At 44.5% G+C, this 14,681-nt stretch overlaps 1 protein-coding gene across 1 annotated transcript; it reads right to left on the bottom strand.

Annotated features, from left to right (window-relative positions):
- Positions 1-13,524: 13,524 nt before the first annotated feature.
- Positions 13,525-14,442, bottom strand: LOC149023666 (uncharacterized). The gene has a single exon (XM_089143345.1). The coding sequence runs from the start codon at positions 14,440-14,442 to the stop codon at positions 13,525-13,527; it is 918 nt and encodes a 305-aa protein (XP_088999471.1).
- Between the last annotated feature and the right edge of the window lie 239 nt (positions 14,443-14,681).

Raw genomic sequence — 14,681 nt, 5'->3', positions numbered from 1 at the left:
TCAGTGGGATTGGCAATCTGCTTCAGACGATCAAGTCAATGAAGGTTCAAAGAAAATGAAGCTCAGAGCTTCAATGAATTCCTAGCTAGCTGCACAAGAGGTGGGAAATCCATTTGAAACCGAGTTTAGATGTGTTGGATATATATATTTCGTTTGGTGGGATGTGTTGGATATGGCTTACCTTAGTTTCCGCGCTTACCCTAGTTCTATTGTCTGGTTTGTATGTTGGTTTTCTATCTTCCGTCGGATCTACCTTGCCCTTGTATGGTCTAGATATATTTTGTCATATGATTGAATCTCTAGTTATGTGGGCCAGACGGGTGAACTGCTGGCTGAACCGGGTTGGACCGATAGTGTGATGATTTATCCTAACACAAGCCCCCAAGCTTGTTTACCAAGTCGAAAGCTACTGAAAACCTTGGTCAGCAGGCTTCATTGTTGGTAGATGGTTCTGAGTGCCTGGTACCTCTAACTCTCTACGTACGGTTCAGCTTAGGCAATCCAATTAGGGTTTGTTTTAGATACCTTCACGTGACTTACTCAATCAGGAGTTACTTGAGGGTATCTTTGCATGAGGTGCTCGACCAATATTTTCCTCAAAAATCCCCAATACCTAATCTTCTTCAGCTCTTGATTGCTATTGGTTAGAAATTCGAAGATGTTCATCCAATGGCTTCGTATGGCTAGTGTTCAAATTTATTTTCTGAAATACGACCTTCCTTCTTCACCATAATTATCACCTGGGAACACGCTAAAAGCTCATCCGTTACCCAACCGTCACCTCATTGTCATTGGAGTCCCATTTGATTTGTCATTTATCTCTATCACTCGCTGGTTGTTAGGATCTGAAATGCTTATTCCTGTGGGGAGTGACTCTCTACTCTCCCTTGAAACAAATCTGTGTGTTCCAAACAGAACTTGATGTATATGCAGTGGTACAAGGGGTAAACAGGGTCTTGGACTCGAAATGATATGAAATCCGTCATGTTGATCTAAAACGTCGTTTTTTTCACGTTTTGGGATCATTTTGAGGCATTTTACTATTTTTAGTGGTATTTCATAATTTTTTTTTCTTTTTTCGTTTTAGGGTTTCTGGGCACTATAAAATCCATGTTTTCTATGTCTTTTTAAAGCAGCTGAATATTGTTGTTTCTGAAGAAACTTTTGAGAGATAAGAGTTCTCCATTTTCAATCCATTCTTCTGTTTGGCTTTGATTCTGTCGTTTCGGCATGAAAACTTTATTCAATTGAAGCTCAGAAGTTCGAACGAGTGCAAATGGTTCCTCCTTCATGATTGTGTTCCTCTATCATGATCGTTTGTCTCTATTTAATCCTAACCATTGAATCGAAAAGTTTAGTTCTTCCCTCCAGGATATAAATACTTCCAGTCTTCCATTCTTGTTCAATCTTACGATTGTGTTGACTCTTCATCCTCCTTAAAGGCTGACCATCCTGATTTTGTTCCTCCTAGAACTCAACCTCTTTTGATGGAAAGCAGGCCTAATGATCCTAGTCCTAGCACCAGCAACCAAGGTCCTAGTGCTTCTGCTCATATTTCTAATTGGGTGCCCATTCCTTATGCCCATGACAAAGAAGTTGATGCTTATGACCCTGCAAAATCAAGTCCACTACTCTTGAACCCTTCCTCCAAGGATTTAGGTTTCCTTCAAATGGCAAGTCCCAAATTCCAGGACCTGCAGAGCATGCCTTCCAAACCAGCCATGGTGAGATTGCCATCTAAACCAATGCCTTAGAGGTAGATTCAGAATCCCATTATGTCCTTGGGCACAAGTTGTGGTTGACTACTATGAACTCTACTCCAGCCAACTCACTCCAAACACTTGGAGGCTGTGAAATCCACTATGATCCTAACTCGGAAATCACCGATGTAGACCACTTTGATGGCCCCTATTGATACTAGTAGACATCGTCTCGTTCGCCGTTGGGATCTTGAGTTAGATGTTGATCCAAAGTTGTAGGTGCATAAACCCAAGGCGAAGAAGGTGACTAAGAACCTATGGAAGACTTAGAATTCTTAGTCTTTATTATTCTGGACTTTTATTTTGATTTTAATAGCTTTTAGAATTTCCTTAAGAGTTTTGATCTACTTTTCCGCATTTTGATCTATAGAGTTATTTTTTTGCCATACTCTAGAGTTGCCTTTTGATTGGTATCATTTATTCCGCACTTTGATTACACTTTGGTTATACTTCAAGATTATTTCTTTGATTGGTTCTTAATAAAGTTAATCATTGATTATTCTTTGCTCGTGATTGTGTTATTGTGTAATGTGGGTATATTGTTTTTCTAAACTTGATCATGGGACTTGTGGATCACACCTCCGAGTATCATAGTTAGGGTACTTGGCTGGGGGATGTGACAAGTGTTAGGGTCAACCTGTTGAGCAAAGCACCCAAGTACTGAAAACTACTAGGGGGCGATTGCTTAAGGTGGTTAATTGACCCAACCAACCACCCCAAGCGACCAGCTAGGTCTATGTGGGGTTCAACCCTTATTTTCTCTGGCTCTCTATGAATAACCATCTATGACTTAATTCGTAATATTTCATTCGTGGAGGTTACTATGGGGGGTTAGGAGGCAAAGTACACGTGTCCGGTGGTGAAGAACTCTAAATTCACATGAGGCTTCGATTCTTGATCCGTCTTGCGAATCGATTGGAGGTTAGTTGAGCACATGCTCTTCACACTTGTCTTCTCTTGAAGTATTAATGTGTTCTTGCTTTTCTCCATGATTCTATAGACAATGAGGTTGATGGTTAGAATATTTCCATTGATGATTGCGATATCATATCCGAAGATGGATTCTCATATCCGGATCAAGGTTTGATTTAAATGAAGGAGATGAGGCGAATTCTAAACCATTCTTCTTTTTGGTTTTTGGATTGAGTTAGGCTCTCTAGCATGTGAAAGATGAAATTGAATTTGGATCATCCCAAAATCAAATCGAGGATGGGTGATCAAAAGTTGAAATTTTGAACTTGAGAGTCTACTGACTGAAAGAGGGGTTGTCGCTCAGGGTAGTTGATTGACCCAACCAACCACCATAAGCAACCGGTTGGGTCACAGTAGCCCTGCCAGCCTGAGTTTTGCTTTGTTTTGACTTTTGTTCTTACTGAATCTTGTAAACCCTAACCTAGGTAATCACTGAGGTTTACTGGACTTGTTATTTGTCAAGTTTAATTGCCCTTGTAGTAGCTCTTTCACTTTGACAGGTAAGGTTACATTACTAATGTATGCATTGACATGTATTGTGATGAATTGTGTAGAACTTCAAATGCATTAAGTGATTGCATAACTTGTTGTTACATTAGTTTAGATGATTCATTGATTATAATTTGTTGTGAATGATGATTAGTTGTGCACAATTTATTATGTGATGTTAAATGACTTGTTATGTGATAATGAATGATGACTTGGTGATGCTATGATTGAGGGTACCTTTCTGGGTATCCATAGCTTGAGATATTTGGGACTGTGGTATGAGACACTATTCTTTGATGCCCCCAACACTATCATGGTTGTTGGATTACATACCTAGGAGGTCTAGATTGCATGGTTAGAAACCCTTATATGCTACTACCCTTTCGGTAGGGGTATTGAAGCTAAATGACCCCTGATAATGGTGATGTGCCTCTATTTCATCCTACAATGGTAGCTAGTCCGTGTGGAGATTCAGTGTTCCACTATTGATCATGTAATGGTAGAGTTGCATATGTTAAGGTTGGGCTCATAGGCATCTAATAAACGGCTTGGGAGTCGTGAGGGGACATGAGAGCATCCGCCCCAACAATATGTGGATGAGCATAGGGTTAGAGAATGGAGTCCAACAAAGATAGTCAGTCTATGAGGATTCTTATTCCTAAGTGGAGGACACTAAATCGAGTTGGTTGGTGCCATAGGGGAAATATATGGATCACATGTAGTGTGTTACTGTAGGACTTTGCATTGGGCTAGAATCCCTGACATGCGCCAATACTCATGCCAATGCTTGTGGTGAGAGAGTGTGGACTTAAACCCCAACCATGATTATTTGAAGAGGACCGAACCCCTTGGTCAGGATCCCAACAGAGGTAATCAGTCCGTGAGAGATCAGAGTGACTAGACCTACCAAAAGGAGGGCTGGTGTTATATATCAAAGCATGTCTGCCATACTACAATCTTGCATGGTTAGCTACTAAAAGCATCCATACTAAAGTATATCATTTTCATACATATTACTTACCATAATATAATGTTGACATGTATATGAGATATGTTGCATTACTGAGTTCATCAGAACTCATCCTTTTTATTATTATTAAATTATTCAAATGACAATTTTAGGTTGGGAGAAATTCTATATGACTGGTTCTATATGACTGGTAGGACCCCCACAAAGAAACTCTAAAGGCATCAGTGGGAGATTGTGTTGCACAACACAAGGCCACCTATTAGTGCATGAAGTGTGCTTACAACTCCCATTGATGGTAAAAGAATCAAGTCACCCGCCATTCCGATAAATCGATGAACGAAGGTTAGATGACTTCCATTCATCGAGAAATTTGAGAAAATGAAAAATGTGCCACCCTTGAAAAAGAAAAAAAGAACAACTAAACTTTGATTTTCATCTATTGTAGTTGAGATTCCTTTTTGGACATGATTACTTTATTTATTCCTTTGATTCATGCCTTTTTGGACATTGGACATATGTGTTTCCCTTTTTGTTTAATTATTGAATTATTCTTGCTCTTGATTTATTATTATGTGTTCTTATTATGATTGATGCCTAAATCGTGGGTCTTAACCATGGGTTGTCAGGCGGGACCGATACCGGCAGGTGGGGTGTGACAATTAAAAGCATCAACTAGAAGACATAGAACAATCAAATTAATGAACTAAGCAATGGTTTATTTACATCTGAAAGAAAAAGAACTAGCTAGTCATTATAACAAAGCTCATAAAACAAATAAAGATGAAATTTAGAGAGAGGGTTTTGGTATTCTTCTTGTGCAATGAGAGAGAGAGATGAAAGCCAAGATTCGTGTTCGTTGTCCCTCTTTTCTCTGTGGCTGTCTTCTCCTTTTTATATATCTCGCACACAATGAATTCGTTCTATTTAACATCAATTCGACCTTTATTCGTTTGGATTATGGGAAAACTCAAAACTATGAAGTTGTAGAAATTTTTTTTATCTTTCCATAGCATCTTGAATCACCACAATCCAAGTTCAGGTGAGAGAGATATACCCAAAATACTTAAGGTGGGTCTGTTTACACAATTTTCATATCTTATTACTAATTTTGTTCCTTGGACCCCCACCTATTTCCAATTTGGCTAAGATTCATGGTCTCCTTGCATTAATTAAGTTGGATCTCAGCATTCATGATTTATTGGGCAGCAAGATTGAGTCCCATGATTTTATTTTAATTACAATCCACCAATATATAGTATATTTGCCAACTTTGCTCCACATTATCTATAATAACCAAAATCACCTTATTCCTAAAAAGGAAACAAAAACATTCAATTAGCTCTCTTTTAATTAACCAAGTATGGGAAATAAAATTAAATAAATAATGATAAATGCATACTTATCAGTGGCCATGAAGCTTTGAGTTGGTGGGATGAAGTCGGATTGGCCACCACTCACTTTTAGTGGTACCACTTATTCTTAGCCAGTGAGATGTATGAGTTTGCCCGGGGGGGGGGGGGGGGGGGCCCCCCCCCCCCCCCCCCTGCAAGAAAGGTTAGATGCGGGCCGGCTTGTGTGCCGGGCAACCGCCTCCGATGGCAAAGTCAGATGATGAACCGAATGAGGTATCGTGCAAAAGCTACACAAGATTATGCTCAAAGTGTATTGGTTGCTTACCGGAGGGGTAGATCTATGCATTTATAGTGCGGGTGTTACCTTTTACGTGTTTGGTAAGTTGGCTTGACAAGGACTGATGTTTCTCCTCGGATCATGCTCCCTTGTCGTTAGCCCCCTTCAATCAGCTGTCGAGTTGACCTTCTATAATAAGGATGATTGCTATATTTGTGGCGTACGTTACGCCTTCGGTTATAGAAGATCGGCATCCCTCCCGACTAACAGCAATGTGGAGCCCCATTCAGCAGGGACCCGATTACGTTGCATCATGATATGGACGGGTGTAACCCGTTTAATATGACGGTACCCATTAACTCGGGTTATACCCGCCTGGTGCATATCCTTCCGTATCATAAGCCCCCTATCCCGATCGTTGCTTGCGATGTTCGGGATAGTTAAGTGGTTGGAATGAGTCGTGTCTCGGGAGGCTCCTCAACTTCCCTTCCCTCGGGACACTTCCAGGGATATCCCTTAGTGGGCGCATTGAATGCCTGCGCACTAAAGTGACCAGCCGTTTTTCGTAACGGCTGTCCTCAGGACTTCGCCCAACCTGGGATTGACACGTCAGGTGGCTAGGCGTAGGCCTCATAATGAGAGCTTCGGGGGAGGCGAACCGTTTTTGCTTTGCAACCGTTGATCGTCAAGAGTCGTAACCGTCTGATCCAGAAGTGTAACGCCTCTTCCGGTAGTATAAATAGGGGCCTTTACCTTCCTTTTCTTCTCACTGTTTTCTTCGCTCTCGACTAAGCAACGCTCCCGATCGCGACTTCGAAGCCTTCTCAAGCCTTCCCTGCTTTTTAATCAGTAAGTTTCTTTTTCCTTATGGCCCCGAGAAGATATAAGGCCCCGAAGAAGCCAAAAGTAAGCTTGAGAGGGTTTAGGTATCAAAACAAGGTTCCCGTCCCCATCTACCGTGATAGGCGTCGTCGGGCTGAGGGTTATACCAGCGAGGGTGATAGCGATCAAACGAAAAAATACAACTTGACCGGGGATCGCCTGAAAGAACTCCATGAGCAATCTTCTGATGAGGAGAAATCCAAATCTAATAGCTGCTCAACCCAGGACGACGATCCCCGACTCTATGATGAGATTCAAGAGATGTTCCGTAAGGACAAAGAGAGGCAGGCGATGCAAGCCTCGGCTCCATCCCTCGCACCCGATGAAGTGGAAGGGGAAATAGAGACCGGGGTAGAAGCAGAGGAAGAGGCCGAGGTTGAGACCATTCCAAGTGTAGAATCTCGGGAGGGTCCTGATCAAAGTTTCGATTCGAACCCTGTTCTCGTTTCTGATTCTGCCACTCCTTCCGCTCAGAGTGCCCTAAGACCCGAGTCTACGGCCACTTCCCGAGATCCCCCCCGCCGTATCTTCCCAAGCCTTTCTTCGGACTGATGTCCCATCTACCTCCCGACCATCCGGATCAAAAGCTCCCCCTCGACCGCCCTTTCAACGTCCTAGCGGTTTCCGGGGGGCCATCCCTCGTAAACCTGACGTTAAAAAACTCGACTCCGCTGCCTTAGAAATTCTTCAAGCCGAACCCTTAACTCCCTGGCACATTAATTTTGTCCAGAACTCCTCGGGACCTGAATTCTATCTTTGCTCCTTGTTTCCCGAGGATCTGGATAGGTTCTTGGGTAGTTTTGGTATTCCTGAGGGGTATCAGGTTATTATCCCGACTGACAGCCAGAGAGTAAATAGTCCTCCCGAGGGATTTTATCCCTTATATTATGATGCTTTTATCGGGGGGTTACGTCTCCCGTTGCATGATCTTTTCATAGATGTGCTTGAGCATTATAAGCTCAGTCCTTCCAATTTGAGCCCGAACAGTTGGAGGATTATGATCGGGTTCGTCGGTTTGGTTTCTGTAAGTCGATCGGGGTCTTCCCGACTTTTGGCTTATTCCACCATTACTATTCCCTTCATCCTCACAGCCAACGCGGCTGGTTTTTCTTATCCAAAAGAATTTCCCCTTCTCAAGGGAACTTTATTCTGAAGGATTCCCTCCCGTCCACTACCAAGAAATGGCGGGAGTTTTATCTCTTTTTTAAACCACCTTCTCCCGAGCCCTTCCGTACCCAATTCCAAGAAGTCTCCAAGGGGAAGATTGACCGTCTGAACATTCCTGTCGCCCTTCATCCCGAGGAGGAGGACTATGTAGATATAATAAACTCGGTTGACGATGACGAACTCGCAGTCCATGGGTATTCCATGGAGTACGAGTCAGTTCTTCAGCTATGGGGTTTCTCCCCGAGTAAGTCTCTTTTTGTTATTTATGTGTTGTCTATGTTGTGCTGACCTGATACGTACTCTTCGTCTTTCAGTGAGTCAAAACATCTCCGAAGATGATCTTCTGGCCATGGCGCTCGGGAATATGGATGAGGCCAAGCGACGGAAGCCTGTGTCTACAAGCAAGACTCCTTCGGGAGTACTCAAAAAAGTCCCGGCTCAAACTCCTGCCGCTGCCAAGGCGATAGCCCTTCCTCCCAGGGCATCCCCGGACAAGAGTTCAAAGAAAAAGGCTCCTTCCTCGGGAGCTGAGAAGCGTAAGGGAGACGGCGTCCCTCGTCCTTCAAAAAGGGTTCGTATTGACGAACCGGCTCGGGAGGTTGCCCCTTCTTCCTCGGGTGGTGACCTTGGTTTCAACTCCGTTTTCAGCGACTCGGAGTATGCTGAACAGTGGCTGAATGATGCTACTAACGATGCTGATGCAACATATCTGTGCAACCTCCCGAACAGGGAATTTTTTAATGAGGGATTCAGGTACCTGTCTTTCCTCTTTTTTCTCCCGAATCACTATTATGAATCTTCTTACCCGGGTAAATTCTTTCTTCAGATATGTTCTTTGGTCTTTGTGCACATTTTTTCTGAGTCTCTTCGCAGAGCCCGGGACCAAGCCAAGCAGTTAGCGCTGGCCGAACAGCTCCATGGGGAGTCGAACGTTCGGGCCCGCACTGCTATTACTGCCAAGGAAGATGCGGAGAAGAAAATGAAGGACGCCGAAGAGAAGGCGGCGGCGGCGAAGAAGGAAAGGGATGTCCTTTCCAAAAGCAAGAGCAAATACAAAGGGAAGGTCAGTGACTTGGAAGAGAAAGTCGGGAAGGTGTCCGAGGATCTGAAGGCATCTGAAGCCCTTCTATTGGTGGAGAAGAATGAGAATGCCCAGGTGAGAGACAGTTGAAGAAAGAGCTGGAGTCCTCGGGCACAGGAGCTTCAAGGCGAAGTGTCTTTGGAGGAATACTTCTCGACTCCAGAGTTCAAGAGTCTCCTCCTGGCGGTGGCTACTCCCTCCTTTAAGAGAGGTATGCGGGTTGCCTTTAAGAAGGCTCTGCAGCAAACTGACCTTCCTCGCCCCCGAGAGCTGGAGAAACTACTGGACCCCCAGATTTATGATGAACTCAAACGCCCTCGTCCCGAAGGCCTTCCCGAGATTGAGGATTTCCCCTTTCCTGATGCTGTGGACTACATTGATCCTCTTCCCCAAACCCCTCCTGAAGATGAAGTAAGGGAGGAAGATGAGGACGAAGCAACAACAGTTCGGGAAGGAGATAGTGAGTTGCCGGAGGAGCCTGAACGGGGCGAGGAGGAGATCCAAGGTTCGCCTGCCAACACTGTAGGCCTGCTGGAGTCCCTCGAGGGCGCGACCGAACCAGCTGTTGCGGAGGACCTTCCCGGGAGTCCTTCAGTTAAAATTGATTAAGTCTTAATGCTGAATATTGTAATCCTTTTATGACTGAATCAAATTTTTCTTCGTTTTTGCATAAACCTGAGTATACGGTATTTTTAAGAAAAAAATGCAATTCCCATTTAAGAAGGAAGTAATTAATCAAACGGGAATCATCCCGAGTAAATGGTATCTTTAAGAAAAGATGCGAGTTCCTTAAGAAAGGAATAATTAATCAGACGGGAATCATCCCGAGTGAATGGTATCTTTGAGAAAAGATGCAAGTTCCTTTAGAAAGGAGTAATTAATCAGACGGGAATCATCCCGAGTGAATGGTATCTTTGAGAAAAGATGCAAGTTCCTTTAGAAAGGAGTAATTAATCAGACGGGAATCATCCCGAGTGAATGGTATCTTTGAGAAAAGATGCAAGTTCCTTTAGAAAGGAGTAATTAATCAGACGGGAATCATCCCGAGTGAATGGTATCTTTGAGAAAAGATGCAGTTCCTAGTTCCTTTAGAAAGGAGTAATTAATCAGACGGGAATCATCCCGAGTGAATGGTATCTTTGAGAAAAGATGCAAGTTCCTTTAGAAAGGAGTAATTAATCAGACGGGAATCAACCCGAATTTATTGTGTCTTCTTTAGAAAGATTCGATCCGAAAATGTGAAGTCACAAACGGTATTGACCCGATGTCTTTATTGGTAAAACTTCTTCAAATTTGTGGAATGCCATGAGCGATCAATCGGGTTTCCGTCTTCGATTCTCTTCAGTCGGTATGATCCTGGCCTTGTTTCTTTTTCCACCAGATAAGGTCCTTCCCATGTTGGAGCTAATTTTCCTTGATTTCTTGGGTCTGAAGCCCCTGTTCGCCTTAAAACCAGATCCCCCGATCTATATCTTCGGTTGTTAACCCGAGAGTTGTAGTGCTGTGCCGCTCTTTTTTGATACAATAGATTTTTCTGTTGTGCTTTTGTCCGGGTTTCTTGTAAGAGATCTAAATTCTCCCTGAGTCCTTCATCATTTTGTTGTTCATTAAATGTATCATAACGCAATGATCCCGCCAATACTTCCACGGGAGCTAGGGCCTCAGTCCCATAAGCCAAACAAAAAGGGGTTTCGCCAGTTGGGGTTCGTACCGTAGTTCTGTATGACCAGAGTACACTCGGGAGTTCCTCGACCCACATTGCCCGATTATCCTCCAACCTCTTTTTGATCCCGTCAAGAAGTGTCCTGTTGGTGACCTCAACCTGCCCATTGCTCTGGGGGTAGGAAACCGAAGCGAATCGATGTTCTATATGGTACCTCATACAAAAGGCTTTGAACCCGGCACCTTCAAATTGTTTGCCGTTGTCTGTTACTAGTATCCGGGGTATCCCGAACCTGTATATTATCTTCTCTTGAAAAAACTTTTCCATCTGTTTCTCCGTGATGGAAGATAATGGCTCAGCCTCGACCCACTTTGTGAAGTAGTCTATTGCAACCACCATGTACTCCCGATTCTTGGGAGCTTTCGGTAGTTTCCCGACTAGGTCCATTCCCCACATCGCAAATGGGGTCGGGTTGGAGATGGATACCATGGGGACCGCTGGTAACTTTGGGACATTAGCGTGTTTCTGGCACCGTTCGCACTTACGAACATATTCAATCGCGTCTTTTTGTATTGTAGGCCAGAATATTCCCGATCTTAATATTTTTTGTGCTAACGCCTTCCCACCCATATGTGCACCACATATGCCTTCGTGGATTTCAGCAAGGGCGTAACTCGCTCGGGACGGCCCTACACATTTTAAGAGAGGATTCGTGAAGGACCTTCTATATAGGTGCTCCCCGACCATCGTGAACCGAGCAGCTTGGTTCCGAACTTTCTTTGCTTCTTTCGGATCAGTCGGGAGGATGTCATCCCGAATATACGAAATTAGAGGTGTGGTCCAGTCTGATTCTTTGCTGATCTCAAGGGTTTCCAGTTCTTGGATACTCGGGCTATTTAATTCTTCAATGTAAACCGCTGAGTCCAAGTTTTTGTAACTTGCCATTGACAGTCGGGAGAGTTCATCTGCATTCTCATTTTCCTTTCTTGGTATCTGTCGGTATGTTACCTGCTCAAAGAAGGTTTGAAGCTGTCCAACTTTGACCAAGTATTTAGCCATTCTTTCATCCTTAGCTTCATACTCCCCCCTGATTTGGTTGACAACCAATTGAGAATCACTTCTCACTTCCAGCTCCCGAACCCTGAGAGCTCGGGCCACTCGCAAGCCTGCTATGACTGCCTCATACTCTGCCTCATTGTTTGAGGCTGGGAATTTGAATCTTATTGCATAGCTGATGGTGAAGTTCTCGGGACTACAGAGAGTCAATCCTGCTCCCGATCCTGAAATATTACTCGAACCATCAACATGTAGAATCCACAACTCGGATTTTCCTTCTGTTGGCATTTGGTCATTTCTCTGTGGTATAGTGCTTTCGACTATAAAGTCGGCCAACACCTGGGCTTTTATAGCCGTCCTCGGCCTGAATTCAATCTGGTACTCGCTAAGTTCCACGGACCACCCGACCATCCTCCCTGCTACATCTGGCCTTTGAAGTATTTTCTTTAACGGGAAGTTAGTCGGGACTATGATCGGGTGCGACTGGAAGTAGGGTCTTAGTTTTCGTGATGCCACGAGAAGTGCCAACGCTTGCTTATCAATGTCCGGGTACCGTTTTTCAGCATCTATAAGCACATGGCTCACATAATAGATTGGGTTCTGAACTGTATCACCCCGAACCAAAACTGCACTGACCGCTGTTGGCGAGATTGCCAGATAAACCGTAAGAGCTTCTCCAGACAGGGGTCGGGCCAAAACTGGTGTTGTCCCGAGGTATGTTACAAGATGATCGAAGGCCTGTTGACACTCCGGTGTCCAAGCAATTGTTCCCGAGCTTGACGTGGTCTTCAAGGCTTTGAAGAATGTATTACACTTTTCCCCAGCTCGGGATATGAACCGATTTAAAGCGGCCACCCTCCCGGTTAAACACTGGATTTCTTTTATAGTAACTGGTGGTGTCATGTTGGCCAATGCTTGAATCTTTTCTGGATTAGCCTCGATCCCTCTTTGGGAAACCATGAACCCAAGAAACTTTCCCGAGGATACCCCGAAGGCGCATTTTTCAGGGTTCAGGCGCATTCGGTATGTCCTAAGCACATCGAATGTCTCCTCCAAGTCAGCCAAATGTCCTGCCCGAACCAAACTTTTTACAAGCATGTCGTCCACATATACCTCCATGTTCCGCCCGATCTGTTTTTGAAAGATCCTATTGACAGCCCTCTGATAAGTTGCCCCTGCATTTTTTAAACCGAATGGCATTACTCGGTAGTAATAACTCTCCCGGTCAGTCATGAAGGAAGTGTGCTTCTCGTCTTCCCGACTCATTAAGATCTGGTTATATCCCGAGTATGCGTCCATGAAGCTAAGGACCTCATGACCTGCAGTAGCATCGATCAAAAGATCAATCCTCGGGAGAGGATAGCAATCCTTGGGGCAGGCCTTATTCAAGTCGGTATAATCGGTACACATTCTCCACTTCCCATTTGCTTTTTTCACCATAACTACATTGGCAAGCCAGGTTGGGCATTCGATTGGTTCTATGAAACCCGACCTCTCCAATTTTTCTACTTCTACCCTGATTGCCTCATGCTTTTCAATTGCGAAATTTCTTCGTCTTTGGATGACCGGGGTAGCATCTTTCTGTATCCAGAGTTTGTGCTCTGCTACCCGTCTGTCTATCCCGGGCATATCATTTGCTGACCATGCGAAGATATCTGCATTATCACACAAGAACCGGGTAAGTCCCTTCTTGAAATCGTCTGGCTGCTCTGAACCAATGAACGTTCCTCGATCGGGAAAGGATTGACTAAGTTGGATCCTTTCCAGCTTTTCGACGGGTTCCGCCCGCTGCATGCTTTCTTCATCGCGGTCATCCCGAACCTCGACGTTCATGGCCGTTCCCGAACTTTCTGGCTTACGCTTTTCCTTCAGATAGTTTGTATAACATTGTCGGGAAGCCGATTGATCTGAACAACATTCCCCGACTCCGGATTCGATCGGGAACTTTAACTTCATATGCACGGGAGACACTCTTTGCTTCAAGTGCGTTCAACGTTGGTCGTCCCAGAATGACGTTGTATGCCGACAGTTCCCGGACCACCATGAAGTTTACCCGAACCGAAGTATCTCGGGGTGACACTCCCACTTTAAGATCCAGATGGATAGTTCCTTCTGCCACTGTGGATGATCCCGCGAAACCATATAGTGGCGTTGATGATGGTGTTAACAAATCATCAGCCAACTTTAATCTTCTGAAGGCATCATACGAGATGAGGTCGACAGAGGATCCCGTGTCCACCAGAACTCGGTGAACCTCCCGGTTGGCTATCTTGACTTTGATGATGATTGCGTCATCATGCGGTGACATGACTCCGCCGTCAAGGTCAGCGTCCGTAAAGGTTATTGGCTCGGGACATACTGGATTTTGCCTTTTCTTAGGCAAATGTACAGCCCCCACGAACCGAGCCTTTTGTTTCGCCTTTCTGATCGACTCCACAGTTGGTCCCCCCATTATGACGTACACGGGTGTTTCCTCCCGATCTTCCTTCTCCTTGCCTTTGTCCGCTTTTTTGTCAAGCTCTTTTGGGCTTGGGGATCGACCTCTTTTCTTTGGCGCCGGTGAATATGCTTGACTCTTCCCCGACTGCCTCACGTATTGACCCAACTTTCCTTGTTGAATCAACTTTTCTATTTCGAACTTCAGATTCCGACAAGCATCCGTATGGTGCCCGTAATCTTGATGGAATCGGCAATATTTGGTCATATCCCGGTCTTCTGGAGGTGCACGTATCTTCCCGGGCCATTTCAACTCCTTTTTATCCCGGATATTCATCGGAATCTCGACGGCTTCGAGTTTAAAGGAGTATAGTTTACCTGTTCACGCTTCCAGTTACTTTTTGGCCTTTGATGCTTGTCACTTGGGGATGGTTTTTCCTCACGATCTGATCTTTTGTCCCGATCCGATCTCCTTTCCCGATCTGCTTTAACCCGGGCATCTATCACCTCATAGACACGGCTTGCTTTTGGCACTGCGTAACGACATGCCGTACGTTTTTGGCTTGTCCGTAAGCA

Source organism: Hakea prostrata, chromosome 2 (genome assembly GCF_041222555.1).
Source record: "Hakea prostrata isolate BN-2017 chromosome 2, UWA_Hpros_2, whole genome shotgun sequence".
Lineage (NCBI taxonomy): Eukaryota > Viridiplantae > Streptophyta > Magnoliopsida > Proteales > Proteaceae > Hakea > Hakea prostrata.
Note: the sequence above shows the minus strand (reverse complement) of the source record. Positions and strands in the feature narration are given on the sequence as shown.